The sequence below is a fragment of the Physeter macrocephalus genome, chromosome 16, assembly GCF_002837175.3.
Source record: "Physeter macrocephalus isolate SW-GA chromosome 16, ASM283717v5, whole genome shotgun sequence".
Taxonomy (NCBI): domain Eukaryota; kingdom Metazoa; phylum Chordata; class Mammalia; order Artiodactyla; family Physeteridae; genus Physeter; species Physeter macrocephalus.
This window is the reverse complement of record NC_041229.1, coordinates 96544215-96556160: the sequence shown is the minus strand read 5'-3', so window position 1 is coordinate 96556160 and position 11946 is coordinate 96544215. Positions and strand designations below refer to the sequence as shown.

The 11946-nt window shown below is 49.0% G+C and overlaps 1 protein-coding gene across 3 annotated transcripts in view; it reads right to left on the bottom strand.

Annotated features, from left to right (window-relative positions):
• CRY2 (cryptochrome circadian regulator 2) overlaps positions 1–11946 on the bottom strand; it is a 34000-nt gene that overhangs the window by 16439 nt on the left and 5615 nt on the right. For all 3 annotated transcript variants that reach the window (XR_003683613.2, XM_007124976.4, XM_055091525.1), the window contains exons 2-5: positions 9170–9278; positions 6649–6791; positions 4885–5069; positions 4034–4122 (exon numbers count right to left, since the gene is read on the bottom strand). Coding sequence is in view for 2 of the 3 variants with exons in the window: in XM_007124976.4 (XP_007125038.1) it covers positions 4034–4122; positions 4885–5069; positions 6649–6791; positions 9170–9278 (526 nt within the window). In the remaining variant the exon portion in view is untranslated. The remainder of the gene's footprint in view (positions 1–4033; positions 4123–4884; positions 5070–6648; positions 6792–9169; positions 9279–11946) is intronic.

Genomic DNA, 11946 nt, shown 5'->3' with positions numbered 1-11946 from the left:
CGCAGCATGTGGGATCTTCCCAGACCGGGGCACGAACCCGTGTCCCCTGCATCGGCAGGCGGACTTTCAACCACTGCGCCACCAGGGAAACCCTCCTTGGTTAATTTTGACTCTTCCTTCAAGTCTCAACCTAAAGGCCACCTCCTCGGCAGGTGATCCCTCAGGTATCGGTTAAGTACCTCTAACAGATGTGAAGTATATTTACCTGCTCATATCCTTGGCCCACCTCCCTTTGAAAATCTTTTTATTTTAAGTGAAACACAGATACAGAAATCACACAGATGTGTGGCTTAACAAATTATTCTAAGGCAAACACCTGTGCAACCACCGCCAAGAATCAGTTCAAGAATCAGCACTTTGCCGGCCACCCCAGAAGCCTGTCTATGTGCTCATCCCAGTCACGGTCCCTTCCCTGCCCCGTAAGTGACCACTTGCCCAACTTTTAAAATAATCACTTTCCTGGGGCTTCCCTGGTGGCGCAGTGGTTAAGAATCCGTCTGCCAAGGCAGGGGAAAGGGGTTTGAGCCCTGGTCCGGGAAGGTCCCCCATGCCGTGGAGCAACTAAGCCCGTGCATCACAGCTACTGAGCCTGCGCTCTAGAGCCCGTGAGCCACAACTACTGAGCCCACGTGCCACAACCACTGAGGCCCGTGCGCCTAGAGCCCGTGCTCCGCAACAAGAGAAGCCACCGCAATGAGAAGCCCGCGCACCGCAACGGAGAGTAGCCCCCGATCGCCGCAACTAGAGAAAGCCCGCGCGCAGCAATGAAGGCCCAACGCGGCCAAAAATAAATAAGTAAAATAAATAAATTAAAAAAATAAATAAATAAAAATGTTTACATTTTCCTGTTTTTGCAAAGCACATTTGGAAGGGAGGGCTTTATCTTTTCAGTTATTCCTCACATTTTTAAGTGTTTTTTTTTTTTTTTTTTCACCCAAATGTGCATCCCTAGGCACTATAGTTTAGTCTTGGCCATGTAAAAGACTTTGAAGTGTTTTTTTTTATTATTAATTTTTATTGGAGTATAGTTGCTTTACAATGTTGTGTTAGTTTCTGCTGTACAGCAAAGTGAATCAGCTATATGTATACATATGTCCCCTCTTTTTTGGATTTCCTTCCCATTTAGGTCACCACAGAGCACTGAGTAGAGTTCCTTGTACTATACAGTACGTTCTCATTATACTTTGATGTGTTATTTAAGTTTCTTTAACCCTATGCATTTCCTGCCATTTCCTTCTTTTCCTTTTAAATTTTCTGTCAAAAAATCCAAGCCGCTTGACTTGTACCAGTTCCCACAGTCCAGATTTCCCTGTGTACTTAATGGTGCAGTTCAACACATCCCCCTGTCCTGTGTGCTGCCTGCAAATTGGTGGCTGGTACCAGAGACTGGCTTGGACTTAGGTTTACCTCTTTGGCAAGACTACAGGGGGTATATGCCTGACTGTCACTCTCCTTGGTGTTAGCGGTCATTAATGCATCATGTGTCCTCACTAGGGGTTGCAAGATTCCATCATCCCTTTTTCATTTAATAATTGGGACACCTTTATGGAGAGATGCTTGTCCTCAGCTACCACTGGGTAACCCAGTGGTAAAGGTCATACTGTTTGCCTCCCCTGTTTTGGTAGCAGCACCTAATTTTCTTGCAGTGACCCAACCCTTCCCTAATCTCAGTTCAAGGTGGTAAAATGAAGCTAAGCCACCTCTGACTCTGGGAGTGGACTCACTCTCAGATGCAAGTCTGGCCAGAGAAAGCGCCCCCTTCCCTGGCCATAGTGACAGTCAGGGACAGTCACATGGCCCAAGCCAGACCAATGAAAACACTCCTTGGGACTTTTTCTGAAGCTTTTGGAAAAGAGGCAGACAACTTCCTCTGGTGGTGCTAAGCAGATTGAAAATAAGCTGCTGGTGACCAGCCTTGCCACTGCTCAAGGAAAGCCTGCCTGAGAATGAAATAATACAGAGGAAAGCAGAGCTGAGATGGTGAATGCATTCCAAGTAGCACTAGCTGGACACCTAGATCCAGCTGTGCCTGAAGGCTACATCTTGGACTCTTGGTTATATGAGTTAAAAAAAAATCCCTTTTTCAAAGGCCAATTTGCAAACAAGAACTGATTAATATAATCCTCTGGCTCTTTCATTCCCATAACCCTCTGAACTACTCCTTTCCTAACCCTAAGCATACTATAATTCCTTGTTTCGTGTCTATCATCTCCTATAGACTATGTTTCTGGAGACAGACACTATGCCTGTCTTTTTAGGCAGTCTTTCTAGCAGCTAGATCATTCTGACATAAGAAAATGCTCACTTCAGATTTGGAGAATTGAAGAAGTTAAAATAAACCTCCTGAAATGGTTAAACTCCTGCCCATCAGGTACCTTTTGTTCTCCCTGATGTGTAAAATACAGTATTCCCTCGGGCTACCACTGAGTCTGAAGGGCCCTGACATAAGGCCCCACTACAAAAGAGGCCCTCCAGGGGTGTATGAAAAGAAGTCCCTGACTTGGTGATTTAAAAGGCATTCCTTGAGGAAATGCTTTTAAGGGGATAATAATCCCCAAGCTATAGGTTAGCTCTTTACACTTTTAAGTCTCATTGTACTCCTACCAGCCCATTTCTGGGGTGGCCTTTGAAAAAGGGATTTTTTTTAACTCATATAACCAAGAGTCCAAGATGTCCACGATTTCAAAGGCAAGTTGGCCTTTGAAAAATGGATGTTTTTCACTCATATAACGAAGAGTCCAAGATGTAGCCTTCAGGCACAGCTGGATCTAGGCGTCCAACTAGTGCTACTTGGAAGGCATTCACCATCTCAGCTCTGCTTTCCTCTGTATTATTTCATTCTCAGGCAGGCTTTCCTTGAGCAGTGGCAAGGCTGGTCACCAGCAGCTTATTTTCAATCTGCTTAGCACCACCAGAGGAAGCTGTCTGCCTCTTTTCCAAAATCATCTGCGCCTTTCTGCCTCCTTGGCCCAGGCTTTGTCTCCACACTGACCATAAGAATCTCTGGGTAAAGCTGATGTGGACAAAGACAGCTGGTTCCCCCACGCCCTTGGACAACAGTTCTTATCCTTTTAAATTGCTGGGGCTTTCTTTCGGCCCTGTCTGATGGTAACACCCAAATAGGGACATCAAGGCTGCTGGGCCTTCGGGAGGCTAGGCCCATGGTGTGCCTTCACTGCTGGCGAGGTACCTCCAGGGCTGGGAAGCATTCTTCCCAAGTCCGCTATCTTAGCCTCCTTCTTGCATTGTTATCACCTGGCTGCTGGGCCAAATGCCCAGCCATCTGAGCAGGAATAGAACAAGTTGTGATTTTAGGGACCCAGTCTATAAACCATCTGCAGGGGGGCAGGAAATAGGAGCTGACTGTTCATGAGAACCTCCTCTGTTTCTCTAGTCCCAGGGAGGTGGGGGCATGTGACATTATGAGGGGTGCCTCTGGGGCCTTGGCCTCTTTCCTTCCTCTTACCAATTCTCACTTCACTGGGAGGTGGGTCATTTGTTCTCTGTGACAAGCAAATGGAAATCAAACCCTTGGAGGAGACCCAGCAAAAGGTGGGGGACACAAAATAATTAATCTTATGGACTTTACTGACCGGATACCCTCTTAGTAAGGGGACACACAGATGAAAGAAAAGCAATCTAGCCTAAGTTGTAGAATCACACAGAACAAGATCTCACTCTGCTACTTACTAACTGTGTGACCTCAGGCAAGTTACTTAACCACTCTAAGCCTTAATTTCCTAATCTGTAAAATGGAGAGCTTAATACTGTCCTTGTAGGGCTGTTGGAAAGATGAAAGGATATAGTGCAAGCAGGTGCTAAACCCAGAAATGCTCAGCCCAGTGACCAGCCCATGGTAAGCACTCACTAAATGGTAGCTGCTATTATTATTGTTGTTATTGCCATAAGGAAGACTTTTCATTTTTCAACCAGCTTGAGCTAAGAGGCACTAAGGGACATGAACCTGGCTCCATCTTCCCTGCGGCATGGGTGTCAGCAACTGAAGTTCTGTGTCTCAGAAACGGGGCCATACCTTCCGTTCCAGGTGCTTATCCAGGCGGGCCAGAGCTTCCGTCTCTCCTCCTTGCCAAACAGCTGGGCCGAGTCCTTCAGTGGGGAATCCTACACGGGGAGGAGCAAGTCACAGGACTGGTGGTCAGGCCATTTCAGTGACGGCTCAGCAAGCCCTCCCAGGCTGGTCTGCTCTTTGAGCTTTGTGGGAACTGAACCACTGTGCTTTTGGTGCTAGTGGGGCTGAGATAATCCTTAATGGGTCTGTGTTTTCTAAGTCATGTTGGTTCTCTTTCCACTGTGACCTTTCCTCTCCTTTCTCTTGCCTCCCCCAAGCCTCATTCTGGACAGGTGAGAACAATCCTATACAGCTGGCACTGTCAGGTTAGCTGACTACAGCTTTGGTTTATAGGTGAGAAAGGCTAACTTTGTTCAGATCAAAAAAATGGATGGTGGGGAGGAAGGGGAACGGGAAGGGGAGAGAGGGTGTAGTCAGTAACCTGAGAGGCCGACATACCCCCTTTCATCAGAAACAACACTAGTTATGTTGGTATTGAGAAGCCCACTGACGCCAGCACCAGGCTGTGCCTATATCTGAGAGGGAAAAGTACAAAAATAGAGGCATGAACTAGAAACAGAAGATTACATATATAAATACGAACAGAAAAAAGACTGCAGAAGGACTACTGAAAAATTAATGCTGGTTTTCTCTGGGTGGTGGGTAACAGTGATAGTTATTTCCATTTTCATTTCTCAGTATTTTCTAAAGTGTCTACAATAACTGCATTACTTTGACAAAAAAGAAAAAAATGGTAAATTCTTTTACAAAAAAGGAGGTGCTAGCATGAGAGGCTTGGGGCAGGAAGTACGCACCCAGCTCCTCCAGGGAGGGCACGCCATAGGTCTCATCGTGGTTCTCCTGGATCTCGGCCCTGCAGCCCTCCATCTGCTGGCTGGTCACAGAGCCCACGGGCTTCTTGGGCAGCTCCATGCGGCTGATGATGGCCTGAAAGCGCTTGTAGGTAAGGGGCGGCTTCTGCCCGTTCAGCTCAATAATCCTGGGAATCCCAAAGCACACCAGACGTCACTCACAAGACCCTTCATCTCAGGTCCCTGCCCGCCCAGAAAAGAGCCCAGACTTCGAAGGCTTGGAGGGTGGCTTTCCTCATCCGCTCATGGGTCCCACTCCTAAGTGGAAAGGAGGGGACAAGGGGGGCTACATCTCCGATTTACCGAGAGGGAAAATGAAGCCTAGATTGCTGGAGCAGGTGCCTGGAGCAAGTCAGGGACAAAGCTGGGGCTCAATTCCAGGTTCCCTGGTGCTGATGTGGAGCCGCCTAAAGACAGAGACTGACCGTATCTCTCTAATCACAGAAGAGTCCCCACTGGTCTTCTTGGTCCTTGGTTTGCCTGTCCAAGCCACAGGGAGTCCCGTGGACCTCCCTCTCTATCCCAGAATAAGCCTCGAGGAAGTTCTTCAATAACTGCTGCAAACATGTTCCTTGGTTGGAAAATCAGTCCCTTGTTGGGCCCCAATTACTAGAACAGAGAGGTGGAGAACAGCCTGTCCTCCCTAAATCGGAGGCTGGGCCTGGGGTTAATAGTTACAACTAATACTTCAAGGGTTTTCTTTTTCTTTTTTGCAATTTACAGAAGTATTTTTTCATGAGCAAGGGAAACACAGCTGCACTGAGATAAGAAGAAAAGATATAGGAGAGTTTAGAGGAGAACTGAGGCTGTTTATATAAGGATGAACTGGGATGGGCTGCAGCTAGACTCCCGGGGCTCTTGTTGGCCGAGAAGCAGTTTACGCAAGACGGGGCTTGCTGGGCGAGTTTATTTCTCAGTTCCTCTCTCCTCCCTTCCGTTAATGGAGATAGAAGGTTGGCTGCTGCCCCTGCAGTACCTCCCCCCTCCTCCGGCACGTGCCAGGAGGAGGAGCTCCACACCCAGCGCTTTCCTGAGCCAAGCCCAGCTCACATGCAGAGCTGTGTGACTCCAGCCTCCAGGCAGCCACACTGGTTGTGGGGAGGGGGACAGGGAGCAGGGCTTGGCAGCAGTGGCAGCAGCAGCAGGAGGGTGACAGCTCTCGCAGGGAAGGGGAGGAGAGGGTTTCCTCCTAGCCCCTCTGAAAGCACAGAGGCCCTGCAGGGATCTCTAGAGCCTCCGGAGCAACATCTAAATGCATGGCCGGGAAACCCAGAGAGCCAGGGGAGCCCAGGGAACGCACCTCAGGAACAGAAGCTGTGTCTATGAGGACAGAGATCTGCTGGGAGGGGCGACAGACAGGGCCCACTGAGGTCAGAGGGCAGTTTCTGAGCAGCAGGACGGAAGCGGGAGTGTGTGGGGTGGATGGGACTGGAGCATGTTAGGAGCAGATCTATGAAGATCCTGAGTGGGGAGCCTCACTGCTTCTGTCCCTTGGGCCTAATAAGCCTCTTTGCACCCAAATCGGGTAAGCTCTTTGAGCTGTTCTACAGGCCCCAAATCTGACCTATTATCTTCCAGCTTCTAGAAAATGTCATACCTCATGTGCCAGGGGGCCCTATTGCTGAACCTCCCTGAGTTCCACTCAGCAGGGGCCCAAATCACCAACTCCCATAATTGGCAACCTGACCCCTGGGACCCATCTCTTACTTGTCCAGGTCATAGAGAGTATGAGAGTTCTCAGTCACCACCTCCACACCAGCCTCCTTGGCCATCTTCATGATGGCTGCGTCCCGTTCTTTCCCAAAGGGTTCAGAGTCATATTCAAAGGTCAAGCGGGTCACCCCCCATTCCTGTGGGGAGAGAATCTGTAATGCTCAACACTGTTTGGGGAGAAAGAAGCTGGGCACTCAGCTCTCTCCTGGCAGGGTGCAGAGCCAGTCTAGAGACCTCGCAGAATGGGCTGCAGAACAAACTAGGGACAATGATTTGAACTGGAAAACCAACAATCTGAGATCCACAAGGTTTGAGGAGGGCAGGCCTTTGAGGTGAGGCCAACAGCCTACAACAGTGGAGCCCGAGGCTAGTGGTCTCTGTGGAATCAGGAGAGAGGTGGGCAGCTCTGTGCACTTGCTGTGTCCTTGTGGTAGGAGAATGCAGCAGGAGGATAAAAATATATGCTCCCAGGGGAGTCTCCAATCCCAGAAAGGCACTGACTCACTGGTAAAGATGGCGGGGGACAGGATTGCCATATTCTGCCTGCTTGGCAAGCCTTTCCCAGAGCTCCTCAGGGCCCTGAAAACTTCTGGCCCAGTTTTCTTGGCAGACTTGTGCTGTGTGAAGTGTGTTGATGGTTTCCACAGCAACACTCCTGAGGCCAGTAGCAAACACAGCTAATAGGCTCCAGCTCTCAGAGAGTTGGGAAAGGAGGAGCAGCCCTTAGCCCAGAGGCCAGAGAAATCAGACCAGAGGGGCCACATATTTAAAAAGAAGGGAATTCTTTTCCAAGTCTTTAGTCATGTCTGGTAGACATTTCTAGTTTTCCTAGCAAAGCTGGGAGAAAGTGGCCCCGTGAAAAGTTGTACAGAAAACCCACAGAAAGCCCTAGAGCATGCAACTAGCAAGAAGGAAACCACATTCCAACCAAAGTCTCTGGTCATGGTCCCTTAAAACCCTGAATCCCCGGGGCAAATGTCCTGGCTGTGCACAGGCCAGCCTGGTCCTGACTCAGCCCTGCTGCATGTGAGTCCTGAGCAGGGTTGCTTATCCCTCGTTCAAGGACAGCAGCACTAAACATGTATTGAGCACTTACTATGAGCCAAGTACCATGCTTAGCGGTTCATATAGACTACATTGTTAAAGACTCATAAACCTGTGAATAATAATAAAAATATGATTAGATGACACCTTCTCCAAGAAGCCTCCTAGGCCTTCTCCCTCAGTATGATTCTCCTGAACCCTGCCCGTTTTCCATCACAACAGTTATCATATGGCAATGAAGCTTCCCACTACTTGCCTATTTCCTCCATTACAGTGTGAATGCTCACAGCAGAAATCATGCTTATTCTTCATTACCCAAGGACCTAGTATGGGGTCTAGTACACAGCAGAAGCTTGATAACATGCAGTGAATGAATGATCTATCTGTATCTCTGGGCTACTAGCGGGTTGGCCTCTGAGGTGCCGGGAGAGAGGGGACTATGCAGAGGGAGAAGAGAGGCAAATGTGTTTAATGGTGCGGTGGTTAAGAACACAGCCCTGGAGTCGGGGCCTGGGCGCAAATCCTAGAGCACCACCCTTAGCTTCCCAAGCTACTGTTTCCTCATCTGCAGAACAGGGACAGCAGCGCCCACCTCTGAGGGCTGCTGTGAGGAGTATGTGAATTAATGTATGTGAAGCACTTACCTAGAACAGTGTTTGACTCAGAGTCAGCCCTCAATGAATGCTGGCTATTATCAGCACCGTGGCATTTGTGCGGGAATGGAAAGTGAATGATGAAGTGTTTACTAAGCTACTGGCCTTGACATTAAGTCTTTGCTCTTGCTTTTCCTCCAGGAAGAGTAGGGAAGAAAGTTGGGGTGGAGAGAGGCAGAAAAACAACTGTGCACCGCTGAGGATGAAGGGAGAACGTCCTAGAGCCCTCTGTCCATGAGCACTTTCGTCTCTGTTTGGGCCTTAAAAACTGTGTTTTATAAAGAGGTTGGGGGGAAAAGTGGGCTGGCTACCTGATATAGCAAACAGAGGCCTATATGGTACCTAAATGAAGATTTTATCAATCATTCACAGAGGAAGTAGGGATGTTTCCTCAGAGAGGCTGACTTTTTTTTCCAACAAGCAAAGCAAAGCAAGATGGGAAACGCCCATTGCTCAACAGGAAACCTCACCCTCAAACTCCTGGCGTAGGAAGAGCCCTAATAAATCTTTCTGGCTTGAGCCAAGAAAACATCTAAGGAAGCCAGTGGCATCCGGGGTGGAATAACTTGCCACATCCCATGTCTGGACTGAGATGGGAACTTTCCAACAAGACACTGGATTCACAGAAGTTTTCCTTAACGCAGTTTCCATTCTGTTGGCAGCTGACTGGCTGCATTTGCTCCCAACTTCCCTAGCAGCAGTGGTCAGACCGTCCCCGACCATTTTCATTTCCTCAGTCAGAATATTGTCTCGTTCAGTCTGCGGGGAAACCCTAGGAACAGACTCTCACTATCTTCTCTTGGACTTTGCACACTTACCTTGAACAGCCTTGGGAACACGTCAGCCGGCTGTCCCCGGACTACAAACAGGCGGGAGTTCAGTTTCCTTAAACTTGTGTCCAAATCTTCCAGAGACTGAAGTAGGAACCTGCAGAACCCACACAGCCCTTGTTGGTGGTAACATAACAAAGAGTTACTCTTTCCTAACAAAGCAGGGAGAAGCTGGTACATTGTTTATGCCAAACAAGTAGCATGGTTCTACTGGGTTCTGGCTGACGTGTGATATGGTAAAGGATCAGTGCCACCTCCGTTGAAATCCTGCCTTTGTCATCACTAGCTGTGTGACTTTAGGCAGTTACTTAACCTCTTTAGCTTCTTCCCCCCCCAATCTGTGATATGGAGTTGGTATTGGTACCTATCTCATAGTATTGTTAAGAAAGCCAAATAATGCACGAAGCACATTTAGTACAGAGCCTGGCATATAGGAAATCTGCGATAGTGTGAGCTGCTCCTACTCTTGTTGTTCCTCTGTGATTACAGGCAAGTCACTTATTCCCTCTTGGCCTCAGGCCCTGGGTGTAAATATCTTCCCACCACTAGGTGGTTGTGAGAATCAAAAGGGAGAACAGATGGGAAAGCCATCTGAAAAACAAGTGCAGTACTGTGGTATGGAGGACTGAGGTCCTATTAGCAGAGGAACAAGACTGCAAGAGCCCTGGAAAGTCTCACCTACCCTGGTCCAACAGACTCCCTTGTCTTTCCGCACTCATGCTTTGGGCTGCACGGATGTCTACCGCCACGGTCCCATGGTCCCACAGCCTGGGCTGAGTCCCCAGCTGCCAGGGTTTCATTTGGCAGGTAGCTCATTCTCCAGGCCTCTCCAGGGCTCTGGCCACCAGGTTTTTGTCCCAAGAGGGAGGAGGCACTTCTCTGGAAGATATCCTCCCATGCTTTCGGGGGTGGGAGTTGGGGTGTGGGAGACTCCAGAAACTCAAGAGACCTAGCCTGCGAGCTGGATCACCATGGGAAAGGGAAAGGAAATTAACACTGCCTGAGAGCCTTCAGTGTTTTATTTATTTACTTCATAGGACCTCAAACATTTATTACCTGTTCAGTTAGGCATAATCACCTTTCTGAGAAATTCCACCAATACATTTTATGATGTGTTTTATCTTTAAATTAACATTTTAAACAGATTAACTCTTCACGCGGTTCAAAATTCAAGTTACAAAAGGGTACACAGTAAAAAGTCTCCTCTTCCTGCTTCCCCAAGGAATTTAATCCATTCCCCTCTCCAGAGACAACTAATGTTATCAATGTTATTATATGCCTGTTATGCTTTTTAAGTGCGTTTTCTTTTGAATTCTCTCAACACATTTTGAAGGAAAATACTATCCTCGTTTTATAGATGAGGAAAATGAGATACAGAGAGGAGAATTAATTTGCCAAAGATTACAGTTATTGAGTGACAAAGCTGGGATAGGAAACTGTCCCAGACTCTCGGTCAGACTCAAACCATGTTTTCTTCTCTGTGCCTCATTTCTTTTTTTTTTTTTTTTTTTTTTTTTTTTTTTTTTGCGGTACACGGGCCTCTCACTGTTGTGGCCTCTCCCGTTGCGGAGCACAGGCTCTGGACGCACAGGCTCAGTGGCCATGGCTCACGGGCCCAGCCGCTCCGCGGCACGTGGGATCTTCCCGGACCGGGGCACGAACCCGTGTCCCCTGCATTGGCAGGCGGACTCCCAACCACTGCACCACCAGGGAAGCCCTGTGCCGCATTTCTTAAGCCTTTCAGTGGCACATCAAACACTGCTCCAGGGGCTGAGATTCCTGCAGGATCTCATGTGTTTGTGGCAAACACGAACCTGACTCCAGGTAATCCACTGACATTCTGTTCTTCTTCCTCAGGAACGAAGCCCTGGCAGGTGAGCCTCGTTCATGGACACCTCCTGCTATCTATGCTGGGGCCTCCCACCCAGGCCTGTCAACGATGGGAATCACCGGATTTTATTTTGAGCGCAACGAAACCCGGTGGCTCCTCTGCAGCACATCATGTTCCCTTGACTATGGGAGGCTTACAGAAGCAGTGACTGTTCCCAGGCTGCCAAATGGAACCAGTCCCTGCTGCCACCTCTGATGTCAACAACCTGACACTGCCAGGCGGAGAATGCCAGAGACCCACATTCCAGCACGAGCTGAGTCCTGGGCTCAGCCCGAAGCATCAGGCTAGCTCAGGAGCAGGCAGACTCTCCAAGGGGTTGCGATGGGAGACTGACAGGCTGAATGCTGCTTTATGCAAAGCCAAAGCTCCACCTCTGCGAATTCCTGTTTTTGAAACACTGTCACACTCAGAAAAGGAAAGCTGAGACAGAGTGACGCACTTGCACTTGCTTTGGCCTCCTCCCAGGCCTCACCCTCTTCTCAGGAGGAAAAGACGAGAGACCAGTGTAAGTTGCCTCTGTGCCACTTGAAACCTGGGCCCTGCCAGGCAGAATGCCTAGGGATAACTGGTGACTTAGATTCTGCAACCTCAGGACAGAGGGTCCTGCGGCTCCCAGGAATGTCCCTGCCATGCACTTTGGGAGCCTCAGCCTTCACAGTCCACCAGGCTGCCCAGGACTTTGATTTGAAGCTACAAATAGGACTGGCATGCACATGAAAGCTAGGTTCCAGCTGCCTTCTGTAGACTTTATTTCTAGACCTCATTTATTCAAAGGAGAGAGCTTCCCTGGTGGCGCAGTGGTTGAGAGTCCGCCTGCCGATGCAGGGGACACGGGTTCGTGCCCCGGTCCGGGAGGATCCCACATGCCGCGGAG